The sequence below is a fragment of the Anabrus simplex genome, chromosome 1, assembly GCF_040414725.1.
Source record: "Anabrus simplex isolate iqAnaSimp1 chromosome 1, ASM4041472v1, whole genome shotgun sequence".
NCBI classification, from domain to species: Eukaryota; Metazoa; Arthropoda; class Insecta; order Orthoptera; family Tettigoniidae; genus Anabrus; species Anabrus simplex.
Genome location: NC_090265.1, coordinates 960,477,604 through 960,490,203, shown reverse-complemented (window position 1 = coordinate 960,490,203; position 12,600 = coordinate 960,477,604). Strand labels below are relative to the sequence as shown.

The 12,600-nt window shown below is 38.0% G+C and overlaps 1 protein-coding gene across 1 annotated transcript in view; it reads right to left on the bottom strand.

The window, feature by feature from the left end:
* CCT1 (chaperonin containing TCP1 subunit 1) overlaps positions 1–12,241 on the bottom strand; it is a 249,867-nt gene extending 237,626 nt beyond the window's left edge. Inside the window, exon 1 of the mRNA XM_068225314.1 lies at positions 12,098–12,241. Coding sequence (XP_068081415.1) covers positions 12,098–12,170 — 73 coding nt within the window. The 5' untranslated portion in view covers positions 12,171–12,241. The remainder of the gene's footprint in view (positions 1–12,097) is intronic.
* Between the last annotated feature and the right edge of the window lie 359 nt (positions 12,242–12,600).

The following is a 12,600-nucleotide window of genomic DNA, read 5'->3' as shown; positions in this document are numbered from 1 at the left end:
TGCGTCAGTCTACTTACATACTCACTGTTCACATACACCGGTAACCTCGTGATTCGATTATTGAAGTATTGTGCAATAATAATGTTATTGGCTTTATGTCCCACTAACAACTTTTATGGCTTTTTGAGACGTCGAGGTGCTGGAATTTAGTCCTGCAGGAGCTCTTTTATGTGCCAGTAAATCTACTGACACGAGGCTGAGCAACTTCAAATACCATCGCACTGAGCCAGGATCAACCCTGCCAAGCTGGGTTCAGAAAGTCAGCGCCTCAACCGTCTGAGCCACTCAGCCAGGCGTGGAGGCTAGAGAGCTGAGTTTAATTAATTGTCGAACGTCAACTAGTTATAAAAATACCGATTGATTAAACGGTAATTAGAATAACCTAATTGTCTACCTACTTACAAGCTAGGTACTTTGGAATTATGTTCTGAATATCATTTGAACACTGCAAATAAATCCATCTATAATTTAAAACTCCCTGTACGAAGAGGACAGTGAATGCGAGTGGGTATTATTTTCAAATGAGCTGAGCTCGAGAGTCCGTTACAGCATACGATTTTTTCAGTGTACCATGACTCTGTATGCATTGCTTGAAGAAGTTCGGCTCCCCACCAATGTCCAGTGTTTGTTGTGTCTCACTGATCCGTGACTGCATATGATTCTTTCATTGTGCCATGATTCACTGTCTCTCGCTGCAGTGGAAGCTCGGCTCGCCGCCAGTGTCCAGTGTGCCGATAAGGAGCCGTGTGTGTCGTGTGGCTCACTGAGCCATGATTGTGCACGATTTGGGTGCCATGAACTTGCAATTCCTGTGAATCGATTCACTCTGACACTTGAATGAATCGATACACTGCTTCGAATCATGCATTCAGTAGCCAACACTAGTACAGATACACAGTACATAACCATTAAGACAAACAGCATTGCAAAGTAATTCGTCTTTACCATAATAATAATAATAATAATAATAATAATAATAATAATGCCTCAGCTACCGTGTGCAAACATTTCAAGTTGACGCCATCTGGCTGTCTGCTCGACAATTTTGACATTCCGTTTTACTCTAGTCCCACTAGATGGCAGTCCGAGTAAACCGAAACTCTCTTGGGCGTCTATGGCTGAGATTTAATTAATTTTGTCGGGTAAACACCAAATGTGTCACCAGAGATGTTTTACATGCCGACATCGTACGACATGGAGTGTCGAATGGACTTTTTTCCGCCCTTCAAAAATCCGACTACCTCTGCCGGGTTTGAACCCGCTATCTTGGGATCCGGAGGCCGTCACTCTACCACTGATGCACAGAGGCAGCTATCTTTACCATGAAACACATCGTCGTCAAACACGATACATTCCTCCTATAAAAAGGAGACCATGTAGCTTATCCACCTTCATTTCAGCCACATAAATATTCAGCAAAAATTGCAAAGTCACATTAGAGGGCAAATACAATTTTTTAAGCAGAAATAGTCTGGAACATAGATTAGTGAGGTTGGACATCCTGCCCATCATCATTCATGAGTTGCTCTTGAACAGAATGTACTTGTCAAAACCAGTAAGTTTCTATTTTACACAATAATAGTGAAATGTTGATGAAGACGGCATATACCCAGCCCCCGTGTCAGACAAATTAACCAACGGTGGTTCAAATTCCCGACCGTGACCAAAGGCCAGCACGCTAACCATTTAGCCATGGAGCCGGACAATAATAGTGAAAAACCACATTCACTGCAGCTATTGACTGGATATTTCTTCTCTTTAAAGAACAGTGAGTACCACGAATTAATATCCTGTTTTGTTGATTCCTGTAAACTTTGTATGTACGGTGTTGACTCGCCAGTTCCTGGCGTATCTACTGAATGAAAACTTTATAGACCAATGGATTCAGTTTTATGTTTATTGCATTGAGTCGTCACGAGTGCTTTCAATGACAACAGTCGCTCAAGTACAAATCCTGTCGAACCTAACCTAACCCTGCCACAATCAGTGGTTTTTGGTGGATCACAACCTAACCGGTCCCTACCAGTGGTTTTCGGAAGAATACAATGGTTCTGTCACAAGCCAATACAGACTCTTGAATCAATGTGTGAAAATGCGAAAGTGCAGAAAAATCCTCTTCAGGAATGCCAATCTCGAAGTCCACAGTCTTTTTAGCGTTGTCACAGCTGAAATGTCACTTTAGAGGTAATTGTAAAAAGTCATATATAGGCTCTACAGGTATAGTACATTACCAATTCCATCTCGATAGCTACGAGACGCACACTGCATAGCGGTTTCGCTCTATAGATGAATCATGTTATAGTGAAAAAAATCTGTTAAAAAAAACCATCTGTACGGCATGAAGGTCCAGAAGGAAAATACTTTTGCTGGAATTCTTATTTGTGTGTTCACTACCCTAGTAGGTTTAAATAAAGCTTATAAATGCTTCGTAAGACCCATTCTCTAATATGGATCTGCGTGCTGGGATCCATACAGGATGGGTTTAATAAATTCCCTAGAGAAAGTTCAAAGAAGAACGATGCGTTTCGTAACTGGGAATGGGAGAAATACCATTAATTGGGAAAGTCTTGGATCTGAAAGTACTAGAGCTCGCCTGTGTGGTCTTTATAAGAGCTATACGGGAAGGGCTGTTTGGAGTTGTATTAGGAATAGGTTGGAACCTCCCTCATACTCATCAAGAAATTATCATAAGCATAAAATTAGGGCCAGAAACCAGCATACGGACGGGGCAAGTTTTCCTTCGTCAACAGGACCATAAAGGATTGGAATAAATTACCTGCCGCAGTCTTTGATAGATTCCCTTCCGGTATCAAGTCATTTAAGAGGACCATTAGTGTTTGTATAATGTGAAAAGTAAAAGTTGTAAATTACAGGCACTGAATTTGTGATTTTCTCCTTGGTTTCGATTGTGAAACTGGGAGGTTTCTTCTTGTGGTGTTCTCTTTCCAGGGAATTGCTAGCTGTACTCATGTTTTAGTAATTGTTGTTGTTCTTGGGTAATTAACAATGTTTTTAACTTTATTTTACTACTAGCTGGTGTACCTGTGCTTCGCTACGGAATCCTATATTGTAGGCTATGCAGAATTGTAAGTTACGTAGAGTACACGCTGTGAGCAAGACTGTTAAATTGCATAGCTCTTAACATTACCCTAGAAACGCGACTGAGAAATCACTAAACGTCTTTTCTCATATGAAGGCTTCGTTAGGGAATTTTCGCTGTAATGGTAGGCACGCTTGCGTACCATCATGTCACAACCGGGTTGGGGAATTGCATTATAATGGCAGACACTCACTCTCCACTTGCTTTTTTACATCCTCAGAAAGACTGTCTTAGTGGTTTTCCCAACTGAAATGAACATAGGTCATTACAATGACGTCAGTAGGAATGGCATGAGTAAAAGCAATGACTTCACATGAAATACTCGATCAAATGAAAAACCACACATTTTCTCACTTTTAATGAACAGTACTACGCTGCCGATCTAACAGACCAAAGCTCCAGAGCTGGAATGACCAGGCCGCAGATAGCCGTGATCCGTGAACACTCTTGGCCTTTTTTCCTGCACGCCAGAGTGGTAACCCACTCTTCACTGCTAATTTTGAATAAAATGAATGTCGAATTTAATGACAGTGAAGAGTAAGCAGCTCTTTTTAAGAAACTATTCTTTTCAGGGTTGAATTTTGAGTTATTTAGTGAATTGCTTGCTATTTGCTTTACGTTGCACCGACACAGATAGGTCTTATGGCAACAATGGGACAGGAAAGGGCTAGGAGTGGAAAGGAAGCAGCCGTGGCCTTAATTAAGGTACAGCCTCAGCATTTGCCTGGTGTGAAAATGGGAAACCATGGAAAATCATCTTCAGGGCTGCTGACAGTGGGGTTCGAACCCGCTATCTCCCGGCCAACTCGCCCGGTATTTAGTGAATTATTGTAATTCTAGACCAGGTCATACTACTACTACTACTACTACTACTACTACTAAGTGAGCCTCTGGCTTAAGTGTATACACTAATCATTCAAAACGCACGTCAGAGTAGGGATCGAATGGCTTGAATACTATGATGAATAAGCGAGTTACGTACCAGCAGTACGGTATCAGAAAATGTATGAACCAGAGGAATGACATGCTAAAGAAGAAAGTTTCCTAACTGCCCAGCTATTTCCCGCCAATATTCAGTCAGGTTGTTATACTCGGTACGCAGAGTAATCCCATCTCTTGGAGTTGAGCGGCAGCATAAGAGACTAAGAACATCACCACAAACAATGGTCAATGTAATGTTATTGTTGATCAATGTTATGCGCTTTCAATATTGTAGGTCTTCACATGTAGTTTTCTTCCGACTCTGATATACCACTCTTATCATAGTCGTTACGGTAAAATTGAATCAAACAAATGGTCAGAAATTGTATTCTCTATAACTTTTGTTATGTAGTATTTTTCCATAGGACCAATCACATAGATATTTAAAAATTAAATTTTAGGCGCCTTCACCTAAAGTACAATTTCATACAGGGCGAATAAAATTGTTTATAGCTTTGACTGTAATTCCTTATTCCCCGACTCTATACACCGACTTTCATTAAATTCTGTTAACCAATTTTCTCGTGGCTTGGCGTTGATATGTACTTGGCAACAAAAATACAAATTCATTAATATCTGTGTTATCAAAGCCGGTACGGTAACAATGTATAACTTCAGTTACGTAGTATTTATCGATAGGATCACTAATATAAATATTTGAGAATTACATTTTAGGCCTTCCCCTAAACTACCATTTCACTCAGCGTGAGTAAAATTATTTATAGCCTAGATTGTAGTGGCTCGTTCCCTGACTTCACATGCCGAATTTTATTAAATTCTCTTCAGCTGTTTTCTCGTGATGCGTGTACATACAGACAGAAATCACGGAAAAGTAAAAAGTGCATTTTCTTGTTATTATGGACATGCCCGATACAGAAATACCATTCTTTTCAAATTCTGAGCAATTTACAGACAAAACTCTTATTTTATATATATAGATCACTTGTAACATTAAGCTAGAAGTAAGCTCAATGTATAGTTTTGCAAGTGTTAAGTAATGATAAATTGTGTATGAAACTGTACATGATGCTAGATTTAGAATTACTAGTAATATTTCTTGTAATATTTTTTCCCATGGAATTCCTTTTTGTACTTGAGTTGTTGTAGTTGTTGGCTAGTATGTTTTAACTTTATTATCACTTGTAGTGTTAAGCTAGTAGTAAGTTCAATCTATAGTATTGCAATTTGTAGTGTTAAGTACTGGAAATACTTATTATTATTACTACTACATATCGCTTAACATGTAAGTAAACTAATATTTAATACAGTAAATAATGCTTATCTCTTTGGATTCATTTTTTCCGTTGCATATTCTTTTTGCTATGACAACATGACTTCTTTATGATATACATAAATATAAAATAAAAGTATTTCTTCCCAAACATATTTGTTATACGTGCACCAATCAAAGAACCAACTAGGGAAGTACCTCTTACTAAGGTGCATAATGTTTTTGCATACATGTATAATTGAAGATCCATATACAGGTAAGTGGGTATATGTTGTAGGCCTATTACGCGTCATAGGAAACTGAGTGAAATGGCTGTGCAGTTTGATCACATTGCTGTGAGCTTGGTTTCTGGAGATGGTGATGGATTTGAACCCCACAGTCAGCAGGTCTGAAGTTTTTTTTCGCCTGTCATTTTCATTTCAGGCTAGTGCTGTGTCTGTACGCTCATTTACATTTTAAATCGTAGCCCTCTTTCCTATCTCATTCTTGCCTCACAACCTGTCTTCATGCGATTTAAGCCAATATATATTGTAAAAATCTGGTAATGTTGTTTGACTCAGTGCTCCTGTACATTGGTTTCCGTAATGTTGTAAGCTAGAGATACACCAACTTATAAGCTGAAAATATGTTTAAAATGCAAAATGCCGAAAACCGTAAAAGTACTTAGTGGGATGTAAAGCTGTTAGCATTATTATTAAAAGGAAGGACAGATATGTCCTATGTGGTAAGTCCTTGAACGTGCAGAAATCTCAATGAATTATACAATCTATATTCCCTCCCCCCTCCCTTTAAGAATGCAGTTATAGTAATGCGTACATCAGAATAAAGGCAGGAAATGTTTAAAATTAATTTAAGCAAGTGAAGGAGAGAAGGTATGACTAGCTCAGGTTGCCGGATTCGAGTTTGGCGGTATTTGAAAGTGCTCAAATACGCCAGCCTCATGTCTAGATCTAACGGTACATAAAAAACTCTTGCGGGACAAAATACTGGCACCTCGGCATATATGAAAACAATAGAAGTAATTAGTAGAACTAGTAACATTATTATTCTCAATTTCGCAGTAAGCTTGAAAGCTGACGTAGCTTAGCACATTAGTGCTCCTATGTTTCCTGGATAACCAGCCTGCAAGCTGAACATATGCCTAATAATCTCTACTTTACTGGTTATTGTAGAGAGAAGGAAACATCCGCACAAAAGAAATGAAAGGCATTAAATAATCTCTGGAACTTCCGAAAAATCACACTCCAAAAACTTATTAAATAAATTGCATCATTTAACCCGCCCCTCTTTTCAAGAATATAGTTATAGTACGCCTACTGTTCACCATAAAAACAGAAATATGCAACATTAATTTGAGTGAGGTGGTGTATTTATTTCTGTAATTCCTCATTGAGCGTGGAAACTGACCTTGATTTATTACATTTACTAGGTTAGGGGATCATTTGTTATCTATACGTACAGTGAAGTTACCTTGTTATGGTTATGTCTGGTGATTTTAATATGTAACTAGGCAGGTTGGCAGCAGTGATCAGTCATTACAAAAATGAGAAAAGATAATTGGGCGCGCAATTTACTTTACGTGCCTATTACTATACTTGGTGTTCTTTTGTTTAGAATTGTTCTAATGATTTGTCTATCTATTTTCTGTAATTTATCTGTAGTTGATTTCGTATTCAAATTGAATAAGGTTTCACTAGCATAGGTTGCTTCAGGCTTAATAACGGAGTTGTAGTGTTTAAATTTTGCATTTATCGACCCCACCGCCCAGGGGGAAACTACTGCAATCAGCCAGCCGAGTACTCGCCGGAAAACCATAACGTTTGAGAGGTATGGAGGAAATGCCTATTTCCAGTCCTGAACAACCAGGATGAATTGCCTTCCCAGATCACATCTGGGATTGTAACTCCTGACCACAGTCAGAACATTGATCAATCAGACAATAAACTAGTGTTATTTATTACAAAATACTTTCAATACGGACCCAAAAATGAATTTTATCTCATGTATTAAGTGGTATGTTCCGAGCTGTAGCGGAGAAATGGTGTGGAATGACATTGGTACAAGTAACTAATCTCATTTTGTTCCGTATTGAAGATAACAGTAAGTAAAAATTTTCAAGAATAAAATTTACTATTGTCCACCTATTCAATACAATTATATTCTGTAGCGATTAAATCCTACATGAATTACAAACACTAATTAGGAACATGTTTCGCCCTAGTTTTGGGCATCTTCAGCCTAATAATAATCTTAAGGTCAAGTCTTTAAACCTATTAAACATTAGAACTTCAAACTTATGCTAAAAATGTTTACAAAAAGTTGTAAACAAAAGTGCTTTAGGTGTACACATGTAAACTATGTAAATATCACCTAAAGAACAAATTTGGAAACATTTTTAGCATAAGTTTTAAGTTCTAATGTTTAATAGGTTTATAAAAGACTTGACCTTAAGATTATTATTAGGCTGAAGATGCCCAAAACTAGGGCAAAAACATGTTCCTAATTAGTGTTTGTAATTCGTGTAGGATTTAATCAATACAAAATATAATTGTATTGAATAGGTGAACGCAGTAAATTTTATTCTTGAAAGAATTTTACTCATGACATTTTTTAGTAGATGAGTTTGAGTGGCGTCTTTAAAAGTAGGAAAAATCGCAATATGAAGGTGATGTTGGAATTCAAGAGGACAAATTGGAGCAAATATTCATTTATAGGAAGGAGAGTTAGGGATTGGAATAACTTACCAAAGGAGATGTTCAATAAATTTCCATACCAAGGGAGATGTTCAATAAATTTCCAATGTCATTGAAAACATTTAAAAAAAGCCTACGAAAACAAGAGACATGGAATCTGCCACCTGGGCGACTGCCCTAAATGCAGATCAGTACTGACTGATTGCTCTGTGCTGATATGGACTTGGCAACAAAAATCCGAATTCATGAATATCTCTTATCATAGCTGGTACAGTAAAAATGTAAAAGACATAAATGATAGGAAATTCAACTATATAACTTTAGTTGTGTAGTATTAGTTGATAGGACCACTAATAACGCAAATATTTGAGACTAATTTTAGGCCTTCCTCTAAACTACCATTTCACTCAGCATGAATTAAATTACTTATCACCTAGATTGAAGTGGCTTATTCCCTGACTTTGCATACCGATTTTCAGTAATTTAGGAACACTAATAACAAATATTGTTTGTCAAACCCTTGTCCCGTTTCCCTACGGGGTCGGGTATGAGGTGAGATAAATCTGTTGTGGCAGGTTTTTATGACCGGATGCCCTTCCTGAAGTCAACCTCACAGGAGTTAATGAGTTGAAATGAATGATTTGATATATGATAGTAGGGAGAGGGTGACCCCGGTGCCGGCATATAGCCTACTCCTGTCGAATAGCATTAAGAGGTCTGCTCAAGGCTTAACGTCTCCATCCGACGGACGAATCGCCATCAACAGCGTCATTTGCCCTCACTCCATATGAGCACTGCAGAGAGGTTTGGAATTTAATCCAGGCTTTTGGCACGCAATCTAGAGATTAGAAATTGTATACCACCACCTCCCCTACCGGCCAACATTCTGATAGTGAAAACTTTTTCGGCCAACAGGACTCGAACCGGCTAACCTCCGTGTCAGACCGTTTTAAGACTTCAGCACCTTAACGATCATGGCCACCAGGCGGGTACTAATAAATATTTGAGAATTAAATTTCAGGCCTTCCCCTAAACCACCATTTCTCTCAACGTGAATAGGATTATTTATAGCCTAGATTGTAGTAACTTATTCCCGGACTTTACATACCGATTTTCACTAAATTCTCTTCAGCCATTTTCTCGTGATGTGTGTACATACAGAAATTACAGAAAATTAAAAAGTGCATTTCCTTCTTATTACAGACACGACCGATACAGAAATACCACCTTTTTTTAAAAAATTCTGAGCAATGTACAGACAAAACTATTATTTTGAGCAGGTGAAGCATTATCTGATCCTGTAATCTCTTTAACGATTACAGGATCAGATAATGCTTCACCTGCTCTAATTCTCAGTTCTATTTTCTAGAAATACTGTATAGCCACCCATTCAGTCACTCTAGTCCAATTGCATCCATTTTTGCCAGTTGTCTACCATTATATCTATATATATGAAATAAGAGTTGTCTGTACATTGCTCAGAATTTAAGAAGTACGATATTTCTGTATCAGTCGTGTTTGCAGTGACAAGGAAATGCACTTTTATTTTCCGTCACCTTCGTCCGTATGTACGTGCATCACGAGAAAATGGCTTATGAGAATTTGATGAAAATTGGTATGTAAAGTCGAGGAATGAGGCACTACAATCTAAGCTATAAATTTGTTCACGCTGAGTAAAATGGTAGTTTAGGGAAAGGCTAACATTTAATTCTCAAATACGTATGTTATAAGTGATCCTATCGATAATGAACTGAATAACTGAAGTTAGAGAATAAAATTTCTGATCATTTATCCCTTATATACATTTAATAATAATATTGGTGTTACGTCCCACTACATTTTTTCAGTTTTTGGAGACGCCAAGGTGCCGGAACTTTGTCCGAGTTCTTTTACGTGCCAGTATATCTACAGACATGAGTGACTTATTTGAGCACCTTCAAATACCACCGAACTGAGCCAGGATCGAACCTGCCAAGTTGTGGTCAGAAGGCCAGCGCCTCAACCGCCTGAGCCACTCAGCCCGGCTTACATATTTTACTGTACCAGCTATAACAGAGATATTCACGATTTTCGATTTTTGTTGCAAAGTCCATAACCAAGACAAGCCACAACAAAACTGAACAGAATTTAATGAAAACACTAGCCTGCAAAAAAACCTTTTTTGTGCGGTAAAAAGGAAAATAGGTGGGTTTTATGAATTTCTTAACACAGAATTCAAGAAAAAAATTATTTTTGGCATATCACGTCTGGTTTAGCGGCAATTTTACAAAATGTTATTTTGTTCTTACATAAAATTTTTGATACTTAGTATAGATTAAATTTGATATATTAATGTAAATTTCAGCTTGCAAACAATCATATTTTGCATGCATTAAATACACAAATGCTGCTTTGTAAGCAAGTAGATGGTATTATATTTTTAATGTAACTGAAATTTGTGAAATTGAAGCATAAAGCACCTATTTAGTTTTGGCTGTACAGTTGCTTTTATATTAATATAACCGTAACTTGAATAAAAATTACACGGTTAAACATACATAGTTTTGTTACATTATGTGCAAGTTAGATTCACACCTCCGTCTTTTTTTTTTTTTCCGTGGAATTTCCGGGTTTTTGAAGTTCTTGAATGATCTCTAGAAGGGTCGTCTCGTGCAATCGACCAACAGTAATCGGCCGTCATATTCACATCTCAACGTCCCTGATAGCGTCGTTCTGCACCTTTGAGATCCTGGTGAAACCTTTCACCTTGTTCTTCACTGACATCTCCTAAATTTGGAGGGAAATAATCCAGAAGCGAAGCTAAGAAATGAAGCTTAAGGTTCATATTACAACCGAGTTCCTCAAACTTCAACATTTTCCTTACAATTTCTTTGTATTGAGGGTCCTTAATGTTGCCAAGGAATTTAGTCACTACATCTTTAAATGCGTTCCATGCCTCTTTCTCAACTTTGGTCATCATGTTTGTGAAATTTTTATCCTTCATCAGTTTACGAATCTGTGGTCCATCAAATACGCCTTCTTTGATTTTTGCATCTGATAATGGGGGAAATTTAGTGGATAAATATTGGAAGCATAGGCTACTTTTATCTAATGCCTTGACATACCGTTTCATCAATCCTAATTTGATGTGCAAGGGTGGAAGTAGAATTTTTTCATGGTCAATAAGACTTACATTCAAGACATTTTTGGATCCTGGTTGTAGTTGTTTCCTTTCTGGCCAATTCACTGTATCCCAATTTTTGTCCCGTGCCCTGCAGTTAAGCCTATCCTAATTACAATAATAGTTTTTATTTTACAATCAGCTTTATGTCGCACCGACACAGATAGGTCTTAGGGCGACGATGGGATAGGACAGGCCTAGCGGTGGGAAGGAAGCGATCGTGGCTTAATTAAAGTACATTTGCCTGGTGTGAAAATGGAAAACCACAGAAAACCATCTTCAGGGCTGGCGACAGTGGGGTTCGTACCCACGATCTCTAGGGTTGCTGGATCACATTAGAAATGAAAATTCAATGATAAAATAATTCTGTGAAAAAATCAAAGGTAAAAATATTGTCTATGATAGTGCACAAAGATCACATGAAAATAATATAATATACAAATATACAATGTACAATATATACGCACAGCAGCGACAGCTCAGAGTTGCGCGCCCCTAACCGCACGGCCATCCCTCCCAGTAATAGAATTCTAGTACGAGCCCAGTTTCTAGAAAGATATATTCCTCACTGTACTAAGTCTATGCACGTTTGTGCGCGCTTTCATTAATAATAATGTTAAACTACGTTCAGATGTATCCTAATTGCAATAGCGTATTACTACTCGGAAATGGAAATGAAAATTACAATGAAAATTTGAAGATCGCAAGAACTACTCAAGGATTAATAAATAAAGCTAAACGCGAAGACAGATAATTATAATTAATATTTTACACTACTATGCTCTAATAGAAATCAAGCCATTACTAAAATACAACATTATTGAGAAATTCACGTGGTTAACTGCTGCGAAGCATAACCTTTTACGGGACGATCGCGTGCGTCTACTTTACCAAAAATGCCCTAGAAATAATTAAACACAAAAATTACAAACCATTCTGAGTCCTTACTGGAGTACCAGACGATCTGGTACCAGCTACCGACAAGGGACTAGCCACAGTTGACATACCGTAACGCTGAAATAATTCTTAAAGCGAACAACAAATATTCAGAACTGTAACTTAGAACAGACTAGTGGCTAGTGATGGGTCGTTCATGAACGAACTGACTCTTTTGAACGACTCATTGGAGAGAGCTAGCTCAGAGCTAGCTCTCTCAATGAGAGTCGACTCTTGTAAGAGCTAGCTCCCTCCTTGCTCCTTGAGAGCTAGCACGAGCCGACTCTTTTATCAACAGCTAGTCGTTCAATTACGAGTCGACTCTTGTATGAGCTAGCTCCCTCCTTGCTCCCTGAGAGCTAGCACGAGCCGACTCTTTTATCAGCAGCGACTCCAAGAAAGAGCTAGCTCGTCACATCGACTCTCGTTCATTTCTAGCCAATGCCATGCCTCAGATAATCACGTGACGTACTGAAGCAGCTTCCTTTTTTATAGGCTG